This window comes from Schistocerca cancellata, chromosome 1 (assembly GCF_023864275.1).
Source record: "Schistocerca cancellata isolate TAMUIC-IGC-003103 chromosome 1, iqSchCanc2.1, whole genome shotgun sequence".
Lineage (NCBI taxonomy): Eukaryota > Metazoa > Arthropoda > Insecta > Orthoptera > Acrididae > Schistocerca > Schistocerca cancellata.
In genome coordinates, this window is record NC_064626.1 from 515,413,770 (window position 1) to 515,428,800 (window position 15,031).

The window sequence follows — 15,031 nt, forward strand, 5'->3', positions numbered from 1 at the left end:
CTCTTCATGGCTGAGAACTGAAAGATCAGGAAAAAGTATCGTCACATTTTAAAATATTGGGTTCATGGGTTCACCCAAAAAATGTATGAATGTACCAACAATACAAAAAATATTTTATATAATTGCGGAAACATAGCCAGTAAGTATTTTATATGGTTGCAAAAAATGGTTCAAATGGCTCTAAGCACTATAGGACTTAACATCTGAGGTCATCAGTCCCCTAGACTTAGAACTTCTTAAACCTAACTAACCTAAGGACGTCACACACATCCATGCCCGAGGCAGTATTCGACCTGCGGCCGTAGCAGCAGCGGGGTTCCGGACTGAAGCGCCTAGAACCGTTCGTCCACAGCGGCTGGCTATAGGGTTGCACTCAGCTAATTTAATAGACAAGCAGAGTCTTGAAAACTTTGATTCACGTCAAACATGATTTAGGAAACAATGCACAGCACCTTTTTACTTTAACTTGCTTTCCTTCTAAGCCTCAAGTAATATCAAAATACCTTTTTCCTTCAACAGATGTGAATTTTCACTGTTAAAGAAAGGATTTTCTAAAGCAACTTGTTTATTCTGTTAATGTTCATGTTAATGCAAAGCATAAGCTCGTTCTTTGTCCATCTATTATAAAACTGAAAACTTTTTCGTTTTCATGTACTTGCCATATTTTGTGTAAGAATGATCGTTGGAAAAATATAAAGTCTTCAGGCAAGCTCTTTGCTAAGCCAGCACAGGACACCGACCCTTGCAGTGTTACATCCCTTTTCGTGCTGCAAGTACTTATCACACTGTTGGTGCCTGAACTGGAAACTCACAGCATCTTCCAAGGAGTTTATACCTGTCATGGCTGGTTACGGGGACTCTAAGCAATAATCAAACAGCCAGTTTGGCATTGCTGCGGCTGGATATGACTCAACACGTTCCTTCCCTGGCTATTGCATGTAAGAAATTTATGACGAAGAGGTGGGAACAAATGCTCCACCTAGCACTTAGTTTGGTTTAGGACCAACGGAGCCGGCCGAAGTGGCCGCGCGGTTCTGGCGCTGCAGTCTGGAACCGCGAGACCGCTACGGTCGCAGGTTCGAATCCTGCCTCGGGCATGGATGTGTGTGATGTCCTTAGGTTAGTTAGGTTTAACTAGTTCTAAGTTCTAGGGGACTAATGAACTCAGCAGTTGAGTCCCATAGTGCTCAGAGCCATTTGACCAATGGAAATTATTTCTTGACCAAAAGCTATTCTTTTTTGTTGAACACCTTTAATGCAGGTTTAGGGAATTAGCAACGATTTCGAAAGTGAAAAGTGGTTCAGCCCTGACTAAAACTATTACTTGCTGTGCTCCCCACCTGTGACAACCTGGGTGGCATTGCTGTAACTATCACTCCACCGTAAGTCTCAGTATTGTATAAGGTATCATCTTCCACAGTAACCTCCTTTTACAGACAGATAACGATTGAAGTTCCAAATTGGAGGGGTAGGGAGTGCATTTCGTCCATCGTGTCCAGTGAGGACCATAAGACAATACTGTTGACACTGGGGCTTTCATCTTGGCCTATGAAGACGACTCGTTGCCTGAGAAGGTCATAGTGATGGTGTATCAGTGCAATGTGAAATCGTATGATCCCCATACCATACTGTGCTTCAAATGCACGAGATTTCGGCACATGTCCACCAATTGTAACGCCATCCCCTTCTGTAGAGATTGTGGACATCAGTTGCACATGAACACTCCTTGTGCGCCTCCTCCTGTCTGTAACAACTGCAGCAAGCACTATTTCCCCCATTTGCTGGACTGCACCATCTTCCAAAGAGAGAAGAATAACTCGAAATACAAGACTCTTGAATGAGTCACGTATCAGTATGCCAAGAAGAAATGTGGTAGTTTGCTTCCTGTTCATGTGGTGGCAACGGTTGCTAGTGCTGTCACGACATCACCCTCTATAGAGACCTTACCCTCGCCCTTTGTGCCTTCTACGTTGGCCTGTCGAGTCCACTCCTCTGGTTGCTGCAGCCCCCCCCCCCCCTCTTGCCTGCCCCACACCCACTTTGGGAATGTTGACTCCCCACACACACTGGAACATCGATCCCCAACCTCAAGCTGCAGAAGCAACATCTTCCTTCGGCCTTCCTCATTAGGAAGGGGTCTCTTGGGACCCCCTCTCACCACCAGCAATCGAAATCATGCAAGAAGAACAAAAAGACCTCAGAGGTGGAGTCTGGTGGTCCTCAGGTCTCTAGACCCCAGCAGCTTCGTGCTTGGCTACCACCTCGCCCCAGCCTTCGTGGCACCTTTCCCGTTCCCTGCTGCATGTCTATCCTGTTGCTAGTCTTTTTCCCCTCCATTGGGGAACACGTCCAGGATAGTTTTGGAATTGTTCCACACTGCCGTAGCTGACATACGAACAGTCTCACCACTGATTTTCGTTCCTTTTTCCTTTTGTTCGTTCACCTTCTCCTGTCCTTCCTCTGCTTGGGTATTCGAGGCTCCTTTTTCTTTTTTTTTCTTCTTCCTTCCTGTGCGCTCCTGAAGACCAACTCACATGTCTGCTACGTAACAGGTGACAGGGTAACATGAAATTCCCAGCCCCAAGCCAACTGGTAGGATTTGCACGTACCCCCTGGTACAGGCCAGGCCCAGGGAGGGGTGATTGCCTGAGCTGCTACCTTCCCAAATTGCCGGTTGGCCCCTCTGTCAGGCGTTCAGGAGGTGAGAACAATCACCTAAGGCCAGTGCATCACTTTGTAAAGGGAGCCCCAGTTGGAAGGAGCACACCATCGGAGATGCTGGCAATCATGGGGGGATTTCCTCGCAATGAGCCAATCATCTTCTTTGCAGTCCACGTCTACTAAACGTAAACAGAACATAGCTCCCAATTCAAAGACCCTCACAGCTGCACCGCGGTTTCACGTACTGACGACAGGCAGTCCTTTGCAATGGTAAATCTGTTTATTATTCAATAAGGTGTTGATGCCATTGCTGGCCCTGTGAACTCCTACTCTTGTTTACAGAATGGCACTTTCATTTTGGAGACTACTTCTGATTCTCAAGCACAAAAACTGCTTGCCACTTCGCTTCTCCATGGCTATCCTGTTCATGTTGAGGTCCATAGAACTCTTACTTCTTCCCATGGTGTCATTTACTGTAGACTGCTCGATGGTCTGACTGAGGCCGAAGTCCAAACATACCTCTCTGATCAGGGTGTCATTGCCGTCCATTGGGTGAAGAAAAGGTAGATGCCTCCTTAGCGCCTACAAGCACACTCCTTCTCACCGTTTATAGAGTGGTGCTTCCATTCATGATCAAAGTAGGCTATGAAGTTACCACAGTCTGACCGTACATGCCAAACCCAATGTTCTGCTACCAGTGTCAGAAAGTTCATGGTTCGTCGCTCTCAAGTCTGTCGTGCTCGTGACGGGCAAGGTTTTGAACAAGGGGAGTCAAATGTTGTGTACTATACTAGACGATTGTTAAATGTTGTTTTAGCCTTATTCTTGCATTCTTTTTCCTGATGGTCATGTCCTACCATTATCAGCGCTCAAGCCACAAGGTGATGAGACACAAGGTCAGTAAATTGTTTTGTCAATCGTAAGTGCCACGAGTCAGTGCAAAAGTTGTCTTTGCAGAGTCGATACATGTTCTGTGCTATACGTAAGTGCACAGATGTGCAGGTATCTTCACTGTTGTATAATCAGAGGTTGTTGGCAGTAGAAAAGGAGCAAATTACTATCTAATGGATCACTGGCGCTAAGGTGTCTGTTTATCGAAACACCAGACAACTTTGATCAGCGTCTGCTAAACCAGAAAGCAGCTCTATGAATCGAACCCGGATCTATCCGTTTAGTCGGTCCTTTCCATATTCAGCCATCCCATGATTCGACAGTGTCTCCACTCCCAACATCTTTTTCATTTCTTCCAAACGCCATAACCCTATTCAACGGCGCTAAGTGAGTAACATTTCTAGAAGGGAGGGCTGAGTGAAACAGTAATTTGATCTAAGCTGTCATAAAATGATACAGTTGGTAATGGGCCGTCCCCGGAAGGCCAAGATCAAAATTTGAGACTTTCTGCAGCAGCCAGATGTAATATAGAATTAACTGTCTGCAAGTTTTCAAATGTTCAAAATGTTCAAATGTGTATGAAATCTTATGGGACTTAACTGCTAAGGTAGGTCATCAGTCCCTAAGCTTACACATTAATTAACCTAAATTATCCGAAGGACAAACCTCACACCCATGCCCAAGGGAGGACTCGAACCTCCGCCGGGACTAGCCCCACAGTCCATGACTGCAGCGCCTGAGACCGCTCGGCTAATCCCGTGCGACTCTGCAAATTTTATCTATCATATTTGGTGTAAAGAAGGCATTGCATTGAACAGAAGTATACACGGCTTATGTTATAGTCCAAAACGTCCAAACTTAGGTCGACAGAATTCTTTGTAATTACTACTTTACAAATTGCATGTATCATAGTAGAATTCGCTTATTTAGAACTTTAATAGACTATTGTTCTGGAACCTGTGCTATTTCCTTGGACTTTGCTGCCTGTGAGTAGAGCCCGATTTTATGAAAACGCTATAACTCTGAAACTCCGGTAATGAGCTAATATTTGTGGCGTTCCAAATGTGCAACGAAAATTGCTGTTACATTGTGAGATTAAGCTTGGTTCTTGTCTCTTGATCTGGTTTACTCTTTTACAGGTGTGGAAGCTGGAGAGACGGCGTGTAAGCTGGCACGCAAGTGGGGCTACATGAAGAAGAAAATCCCCGAGAACCAGGCGCGCATCGTGTTCGTGGAGGGCAACTTTTGGGGCCGCACGCTGTCCGCCATCTCCAGCTCCACGGACCCCTCCAGCTACGGTGGCTTCGGTCCCTTCATGCCCGGTTTCTCCGTCATCCCCTACAACGACCTCAAGGCGCTTGAGGTAAAGTCGTACTTCGCTTTGTATGTAGGATGTATCAAATCTTTTGGGTCAAGTTGAAACAGATGGTAGTGAGCTCACAACCGATTATTGAGAGGGAATCAATGGTCGGAAACGCGTATTTATTGTGTTCTGGACATACACAGCATACACTTCATAACAACGTTGTTCATAGCAGTTGTCCAAACCGACGACCGCCAGTTGTGCATGTATTGCAACGGCGCCGCATGCAGTCCTGCTTCACTCTTGGAAAGAGCCAGTGTGTCTGTTGTACACTGGAACTGGCAGCGAGTGCTAAACGGCGTACACTAAAGTGCGCGTCATATATGTTGGCGGCCGAGTTTAGGTTTGTTCTGCGCATCTGACGTCACAAAACAGTCAGCCAATGAACAGAGAACGACGTTGCCAGATCTCGACTGCAGAGCAGAGCACGGACGAGTGTCTTCAGTTTTAGAAACGTTCAGTCATAAATAAAGTAATAGAACAAAAGCAATGTCTTGATAGCAGATTTTCTTTTACAGAAAGTTTGGAAAAAACGGTCTTTATACCAATTGCTTCATATTCTATTAATTAATTAAACCAAGCAAGCAATAAGTCTTCTAATTCAGGCGATAGCAAGTAAAGGTTTGTATCAATCTCACGAACCGCTTTTTCGAAATAAAGAACAGCGGTAATTGTTTATTTCCTATTGTACTTCGACGAAGTGTGAGTAATTCATAATCATACCAACAGTGTTGGTCAGTATTTTGCGTGAGGTGTTAGATACCTCGTGGTGTTACATTGGAGGACGAGTTGCGGTAGCGTAACGGTTAAGGCGTTGGGATCGGAAGCGAAAGGTGTGGAGTTCAAACCTTGTGTGGTGCTAATTATTTATTTTCTTTATTTAAAAACAATATCGAAGTGCCTTACTTCACGAATTTTATTCGTTTGAATGCAATTTTTTGAAATTTCTAGTGCTTTGACTCTTCATTAACCCTTTCGCTGCTGCAGACACGTGCTCCCCGCATTCCGCGCTGTGTGCGATTTTGTCATCACTGCACTGCTCGCCTGTGCAGACACATGGTGTTCTCACTGCTTTGACACACTTATCATTCGATTTCACAAAAACTATTTGGCCCAAAAATTAGATGTTTTACACATCTTCTTGACTGATACCTTCCCCCCAGAAATGAATTAATTTGGTTTCGATGTTCAACCCAGGTATTGTGCAGCATTGAATATAGTAAACCATTGCACGAAATTTTGAAGAGTTTGCAGAGGTAAATATCCATAGAGTATACTTTCCATATGGTCGATTTTAGTTGCCACAATGTTGAGAATGAAATGTGGACAAGGTACCTAAATTTCATATAAAATTTACTGTGTAACAATATCTCATTTAAGTACCACATAGATGTCGTATGTAATATTGAGAAATATTCCATCTTTCGCGACTGCAACAAAAGTGTGTCTGCACAGGCGAGCAGTGCAGTGACAAAATCGCGCACAGCGCGGAATGCGGGGAGCACGTCTCTGTAGCAGCGAAAGGCTTAATGCGGCCTTGGTGGCATTACTTCATGAACTGCGCGCTCCCCCCTAAACGTAAGCTTGCGAACTATGCTAGACCTATGGTGCTGCTTCTCTCGGCGCGTGCGTCGTGTGCAACTGGCAACGCAGCAATCTCCCGCGTCTGGGCGGGCATGCGCGAGCCGCCAAGATAAAAGAATTGAACTATAGTGACCACCAAACAGAACCTATTTGCTGCCTCCCCGTTAAATTGGTCCACGTTGCTTGGTGTTTCTTCGAGGTGTACTGCCACAAATCTTGGAGACTGTACCTCTTGTCTGCTAAAGGATGTGATTCCAATATGACGATGTACAAGCCCACTTCCATGTCAATGGCCACGAGCACCTGAACAACACATACCCTTATCGGTCACTTGGAAGGGAAAGTCCTCTGTCATGGCCAGCCCGATCGCCGGATCTCATTCCTCTAGACTTTTTCCTATGGGCTTACGTCAAGATGTTAATGTATGAAACACTCATAGAAACGGACGCAGACCTGCTTTTTAGGGTTCGAGTTGCCTGTCGCCTGGTGCGACAGACACGAGGGATGTTTGAGATGGTTCAAATGGCTCTGAGCACTATGGGACTTAACATCTGTGGTCATCAGTCCCCTAGAACTTAGAACTACTTAAACCTAACTAACCTAAGGACATCACACACATCCATGCCCGAGGCAGGATTCGAACTTGCGACCGTAGCAGTCGCGCGGTTCCGGACTGCGCGCCTAGAACCGCTAGACCACCGCGGCCGGCAGGGATGTTTGAGAATGCGACATAAATTCGTGCTCCGTTGCCATACATACATGCAATGAGACTGGCGGTCGTCGCTTTAAACAACTTCTGTGAACTACGTCGTTGTTATGAAGTGTATGATGTGTGTTTCCATAAAACAATAAATACGCATTATCGGCCGGCCGGTGTGGTCGAGCGGTTCTAGGCGCTTCAGTCTGGAACCGTGCGACCGCTACGGTCGCAGATTCGAATCCTGCTTCGGGCATGGATGTGTGTGATGTCCTTAGGTTAGTTAGGTTTAAGTGGTTCTGAGTTCTAGGGGACTGATGACCTCAGATGTAAAGTCCCATAGTGCTCAGGGTCATTTGAACCATTTGAACGCATTGTCGACTGTTGGTTCCCTATCTCAATAATCGGTTGTGAGCCCACTACCATCAGCTGTGATGACGCTAATCTTCTGCATCACAATGCTCCAGAAACACAGCGAATTTGTCAGAAACATTTTAAACTAAAAACAAATTCTTGTTCTCCGAATCTTCAACAAAACCACGTTGAGTTTGATGAAACGTATATCGCTTTAGACTATTTTTACGCGTTAGTCTTAGAGCGAGCTACAAATGTTTGATTTCTTCGTTTGTGTTGTCACATTGCCTGTAGTTTACAATTGATAAGTGGAAGTGGAAAACGTTTTACGTTAAGTATCAGATTAGTCAGAGAGTGAAAAAACGATGTATCATTATTCGTACATTACTGATTTGCAGATAAAAAAAATAGAGGAGGTATTCTGAGTACCAGAAAATTATGCTGCTCATCACATCACCGCAAAAAGGGCAAATTACGAAATAAATATTTTAATAAAAACTTTGTAAGTGCCATACCAGGAAACCTATTGTTCAAAGCTGTACTGAGATACTACGTTTCGTTGGTGGTAATAAAAGTAGAGAAATACAGCTCAAACTTCTAACTAATAGAGCTTTAGTCAACAAAAACATTTCTCGTATCTTTCAAATACTGGAACTGCAAAGGGAAGCACTGCTCGCCCAAAATCCATGCACCATGTGCTAAGGAATGCTTCAAACATTTTCTCCATGATTTGGCACTTGGATGAAGCACAGACATATGCATCAGATTACGAAGAACACAATAGCACAGAAAATACATTTTGTGAAAAAATGCCACTTGCAATGTTTTGCATTTACACTCTCCAATTCGTGACTGTATTCCAAATCCATCCTGGCATTTGCTAGAAATGTGTTTATTGAACAATGCACATTCCGTTTTATCCTATTAAATCATAGAAAAGATGCGTATGTCTGATTTTGTTTACATGCAGATGTGTCATGATTTCAGTTTTCCAGATATTCTTGTTTAGTACCGGTGTTTGTGGCAAAATAAAAGTTTGACTTACGGCACTACACATTTCTGACATGTTTATTTAGGCCTTTCTAATTAACTGTATGTATGTTTATATGAACACTAACTCAGGAGACTGTAAATAAACATTAGTGGGGCAATATCTGATTGTGTTTCTTCTGGTGCATTACTGGATCTTTATTTGTGGATTATCTAATCTTTTTTTGTGTTGTATTACTTAATCCTTTTTTGCTGCGCACAATTTAACTGGTTTTTACACTGTGCAACGATTTTTTGTGGTGCCCTGTGGCTTTTTGTGGTGCCCTATGGTTTTTTCCTGCTGCATTGTAATTGTTGTTTTTTCTGTGATGCGTTGTCATCGTCGTTGTTGTTCTTGTTGTTTCTGTGGTGTATTATCGTCGTCGTTGTTGTTTCTGTGGTGTATTGTCGTCGTCGTTGTTCTTGTTGTTTCTGTGGTGTATTGTCGTTTTTTCCGTGATGCGTTGTTGTAATAGTACTAAAAATTAGTTCTGTTTTTTAGAATGGCCATTCTATGCCTTTTTCTCTGAAATATGATTTGCATGAGTGTAAAATCGACACTTGATGACGCAATCGCTTTGCTATTATTAGTCACTGAATCAATCAGTAAATTGACTTCCAGCCTAAAGGAACAATATAAGAAGTTTTAATTGACAAAGTCAGGTAGCTATCCTGACAGTAATGGATACTTTGAGCCTTAGCTGCAGTTGGGTGTTACGATGTTGAGTCGTGTGTAAGCTGTGTTACTCCAGAAGCTGTCAGTAGTCGTGTCAGTTAGCAAGTTGGTAACACTGATCTAAGCCATTTTCATTTTTCAGGCACTGTCAGTTGTAACGTCTGCTCTTAATCAGTGAAGAAACAGAGATTTTGTAAAATGTCATTTTTAGAATAAAATTTTTACTCTCAGTGGAATGTGAGCTGATATGAAACTTCCAGGCGGATTAAAATTCCGTGCCGGACCAAGACTCGAATGCAGGACCTTTGCATTTCACGGGCAAGTGCTCTGCCAACTCAGCTATCCAAGCAGCTCAAATCAGTGTCAGCAATTTGATAACTTACATACGACTACTCAGCTTTCCTTCCGCCAGTACCTCAACTCCTAACTTTCAAACTTTACAGAAGCTCTCCTGCGAAACTTACAATACTAGCACTCCTAGAAGAAAGGGTATTGCAGAAAATGGCTTAGCCACAAGCTGGGGAATATTTTTAGTCAGTAGAGCACTTACCCACGAAAGGCAAAGATCTCGATTTCGTGTCTCAGTTCGGCACATAATTTTAATCTGTCAGCATGTTTCATTTACTTTACTCGTTGGCACTGAGGAAACCTGAAGGCATGCCCCTGCACTGAGAGAACGATGCTAAATAGCAAAATGGATATATTTTTTCCCCATCATCAATTCAACCATTTTATTAACGGGTTAGCTCCACGTTTGTTGACTAAATTGCTTTAGTAACAGTCAACTTAATTATCATTCTCTCAGTGCTAGTCTCACTGCTACACTAGGTAGATAACCTTTGATGTATACTGATTGTATACAGCCAATTTACATCTTAACATAAGACCTACCTATAAAATAACATGGAGCGATTCATTACACAAAACACATAGTATGTTACGCACTTTTTATTCATACATTAGTATGTATCTAGGTAAGGTTGAGCAATATTATATCTATTAGTCTATTTCATTAAGTAATTCTTTTGCAAAACTTGTGAGGACTAAAATCTATTTACTATATGAGACTCGTAAAACTTGTTACAGGACTGATAAACAAAAGTAGATTGATCTCAATAGATAGATTTGAGTGTCGCTGTTCCTAAGTGCGTGTAAAGTGCATTAATTGCTGTGCCATTTTACTTGGTCTGTAGCTTGTCGGTCTGCGAAGCGTAACGTAACTCTTAGCTCACGTATCACCAGGAAGGCATGTATCCAGCTCGAAATCTCTGTCTGGCATAAAGACACCGTTGGCATCTGCGCTTCTTCCAAGCTATCATTTGAACTAGTTGGTTTAATTCCCTCGTGTGAACACTTTGTTTCAGGAAGCTCTGAAGGACAGCAACGTGTGCGCCTTTATGGTGGAGCCGATACAAGGCGAGGCCGGCGTGGTGGTGCCCACAGAGGGCTACCTGAGGGGCGTCCGGGAGCTGTGCTCGCGCCACAACGTACTGTGGATCGCCGACGAGGTGCAGACGGGCCTGGCGCGCACGGGCAAGATGCTGGCCGTCGACCACGAGGGAGTCAAGCCGGACATTCTGTGCTTAGGGAAGGCGCTCTCTGGCGGCGTTTACCCGGTGAGTACAGCACAGGTTGTGCAGCCTCTGCTTTTGTTCTCTTCAGTGCGAACTCTCGTTTGACGCAGCTCTCTAGTGTATCTTGTGAAAGCCTCATCATCTCTGCCTAACTGCTGCCATTTACCCTGCACAACATAATGGGTCACTTTTTTGAAACCTCGTGATTTTCTCCCATTGCCACACATAAGTGTGAAATTTGGCTCAAAGGTCCCTACAACCGTCCTTTGTAATTGTGCAAAAGCATGGTGCCTTACGACGTCACCTTTGGGATCGACGACCCCTCAAACAGCAAGGTGTCGTCCCAAGTGAAAGTAAGTCCAGAGGTCAGAAGGTCATGTAAGGTGGAAGGTGAGTTAATGACATTTCATTGGCACCAAAATTCATCAAAACTCTGCTCAACGCAACCCTGGATGTGTCACAGTTTAGGAGCATTCTCACACTTTCCCCTACCCATAGCTTACCCCTCCTTTGGACGCCTCTGCAGTGGAGGTCAGAACCGCAATGCCCGGAGTTGAAATCACGCCGTGTTGTCACAGATGGGCGAGGAAAACATTTCAGACACACTACCTCTCAGAATCGACATGAAAAGGCCTTACCCCTTCTCTTGGGGTGTTTACTGTCACACATTTCGTAGCTTAAACCCGCAGTTCTCAGTGCAATGAGCAGCAGGACATAGTAAGGCTGCAACCCCATTGAATGTGATCTGACCGCTTTGGAATGTATCGCAAACCCAACTTTTGCTCTGCTTTACAGGATGGAACCACTGAGTACCTTTCAAAACCTTCTTACAAAATTTGAACTTGATCCGAATCAGCAAAGGACGTTCATGCACTTTCAGCCATTCTGTTTTACGCACTCCCGTGGTGTGATCATGGGGATGCAAAATTTGCATGTGCATGAATAAAACGTCAGTGGGTCCCTCTAAGAATCTCTAATACGGGAACACCCTATGTATAACCCACACAATTCTGTTGAGCACTTAAAAAATGTACCTGTACAGAAGCTTCGACACACGTTCAGCAGTGTGACGCTCCAACGCTGCACCAGCGCCTGAGGGATGGCAACACCTTCGACAGCCCTTAGATTCCTCACACCTCGAAGCCACATTAGATGATGGGAATATGCAGTGGTTAACGGAGCTGATCAGGTCTTAGAGAGACGAAGTACAAGCAGCTCTTTTCATTTGTCTTCAATAGAAATACTCCACCCCATTCATCCCAAACGAAAGATCTATCATTACTAGAGATGTAACCTGGGACTCTCATGTGACATAGAATGGAAAGGTTTGTGCCCACAAAATGTTAGATCGCAGACGCTTATGGAAAAGTAAAGTGGAGTTTTAAGCGTGTACAACTGATAAGAAAAATACAATTTCAGAAATTTGTTCTATTGTGGACGCATGGAGTGATGAATAACGTACTTGAACAAATACATAGGTAATACGGACATGAATCCATTCTTCCTCGGGTTTTGATTACATTTATATCGATCTTCACCTTCTTGCTTCAGCTGCCAGTGTTTTGAATGGTCGATTAAGTGATGTACGCTGACACAGTAGTCTACCGATGTGTTACTCATTAAGCTGTTTACTACCGTAGGTGTCGGCAGTGCTGGCTAACGACGACGTGATGCTGTGCATAAAGCCTGGAGAGCACGGTTCCACCTATGGTGGCAACCCTTTGGCGTGCCGTGTGGGCATTGCTGCTTTGAAGGTGTTGCTGGAAGAAAATCTCGCGGCAAATGCAGAGAAAATGGGAAAGCTTTTGCGTGACGAACTCTCGCAACTTCCCAAAGACGTTGTGTCGATTGTGCGTGGAAAGGGTCTCCTGAATGCCATTGTCATCAACAAAAGTAAGTTACATGTTTTTCATTGTCTGCTATGTTAAGTCTTCAGTTTTTGTAGAACTTACGAAAAACACCAGTAGAATGAAGAAATTTACTCAAAACTTCTGGATTTACAGAGTTCGATGCGTGGGAAGTGTGCCTGAAACTAAAGGAGAATGGACTGCTTGCCAAACCCACACATGGAGACATAATCCGTTTCGCTCCTCCACTCGTCATCACGGAGGAGGAAATGCGTGATTGTATTAGGATAATAAAGGAGACTGTACTATCATTTGCGAAGAGTTAGCTGTAGACACTTTGTCCTCTTGACATTCAAGAGATGGATGAACACTACAATAAAGATAACTTGTGTGTGTATTATAATCTTTGTCAAAATAAAGTTTATTGTTCTCTACAGTGCTATTATGAATACCATAAGTAACTGAAAATCGTCAGCATGTTGACGTATATGTACAGTATGACAATTACCTTTTTTGACTTAACAGACTTAGAAGCACCATCAAAACATGTATTACATTGAAGGGAAAAAGGAGTGTGAAAGCTTAGTTTCCACCTGCCTTGACTCCTACGGTGTCCGAGATATAAGATCGTCGGAGACGTAATGCTATCTCAATTTTTGTAAAAGACTGAAGAAAACAGTAGTTGTTTATTTGTAGGAATCATTACAAAGTATCACGACAAAATATCTGTAGATTGGAACACATTTTACTCGAGGTATTTTAGCAATGTCATGACATCTTACTTGGCATTAGGAAAAATAATTTGTTTTGTGAACCAATACATTCTTAGGATGTACTTGAACTGAGGAATTGGACGATCAGTAATTGCTCTGCTCACCTCTTACTTATTTTATACGTCTAGTTCTGTAGGGCTAAATTGAGGAGCAAATCTCCTAGGTCAAGGAATGTCTCAGTACATGAAATTACAACGTAAAAGTAATAACAGATGAATTAAAATGGTTATGAAATGAAAAAGACAAGCTATATGAAATGAAAAAAGACAAGCTATAAGTTCATGTAAACGCAATCAACAATAGAACACAGGAATCAGTTTAATTTTTCAAGGAAATCCTTGACGGAATAAGAGTGACCCATGAGGAAACTCTTCAGTTTCGAGGATTACTGCTACGATTTTTGGATTCTTGTGGTAGCTTACTGAAAATGGATGTAGCAGTACACTGTACACTTTTCTGCACAAGAATCAAGGAAGTGAGATTCAAATGCAGATTGGATTTATGCCTAGTATTAAGTGAGTGAAAGGTGCTAATTCTTGGGAATGAGCTGATAGTGTTAACAATAAACGACAGTAAAGAATATACATATTGAGAGGCCAGTGTCAGAACACCCAGACTAGTGAACAGGGGTCGATAAGAGGGTCGCTAACGTACACCACTTACTGCCCGAAATGCCCGTTTCTGGGCCAAAAATATCCTTTGAGAATAGGAAGTGTTACCACAAAATACAGTATCATAAAAAAATAATCAAAGTAGACTGCTTTCCGTGTCGAACTATCACTTACTTCAGATACAATTCGAAGAGTAAAAATGGCAGCATTAAGTCTTTGAAATTCAACTAAATACCTTGGAATTACAATTACAAACAAATTGTAAGGAACACACAGAAAATGTTGTGGGGAAGGCTAACCAAAGACAGCGTTTTATTGGCAGGATACTTAGAAAATGTAACAGATTTACTGTGGAGACTGCCTTCACTACGCTTGTCCGTCCTCTGTTAGAGTACTGCAGCGCGGTGTGGGATCTTACCAGATAGGACTGACGGAGTACATCGAAAAAGTTCAAAGCAGGGCAGCACGTTTTGTATTATCGCGAAATATGGGAGTGTGTGTCACTGAAATGACACAGGATTCGGGCTGGACATTATTAAAAGAAAGACGATTTCGTTGCTACGGAATCTCCTCAAGAAATTCCAATCAGCAACTTTCTCCTCCGAATGCGAAAATATACATAGGGAGAAACGATCACTTTTCTTCAGTACTTGTTGGTAACTGGCGGCTGGTGATTTGTGAAGAACTGAATTGGAAACTTTGTTCAGTAGTGTAACGTTGTTTACAGTAACATCTTCCAGATTTTTTCCGACTGTACTTAAAGTGTACTTTCTAACTACGTTATTCACTCCCACCTTATTATTCACTGCATTATATACAAGTTTACTATCGTATTAATACCATAAAAAGAGAAGTACCCATATTATCCTCTCATACAGGCTTATTTTTATGCATTCTTGATGAATTCCATGAGTTAAAGATGTGGGCACAGTTCGTGAATGGACACTTTTACATTGGGCCATTGTGATTCA

General features: G+C 43.0%; 1 protein-coding gene across 3 annotated transcripts in view; it reads left to right on the top strand.

Annotated features, from left to right (window-relative positions):
* The window catches only part of LOC126161708 (ornithine aminotransferase, mitochondrial), a 93,272-nt gene extending 80,160 nt beyond the window's left edge, over positions 1-13,112 (top strand). For all 3 annotated transcript variants that reach the window (XM_049917738.1, XM_049917754.1, XM_049917746.1), the window contains exons 4-7: positions 4,692-4,915; positions 10,620-10,871; positions 12,470-12,722; positions 12,833-13,112. In XM_049917738.1, coding sequence (XP_049773695.1) covers positions 4,692-4,915; positions 10,620-10,871; positions 12,470-12,722; positions 12,833-13,002 — 899 coding nt within the window. In that variant the 3' untranslated portion in view covers positions 13,003-13,112. The remainder of the gene's footprint in view (positions 1-4,691; positions 4,916-10,619; positions 10,872-12,469; positions 12,723-12,832) is intronic.
* Positions 13,113-15,031: the final 1,919 nt, after the last annotated feature.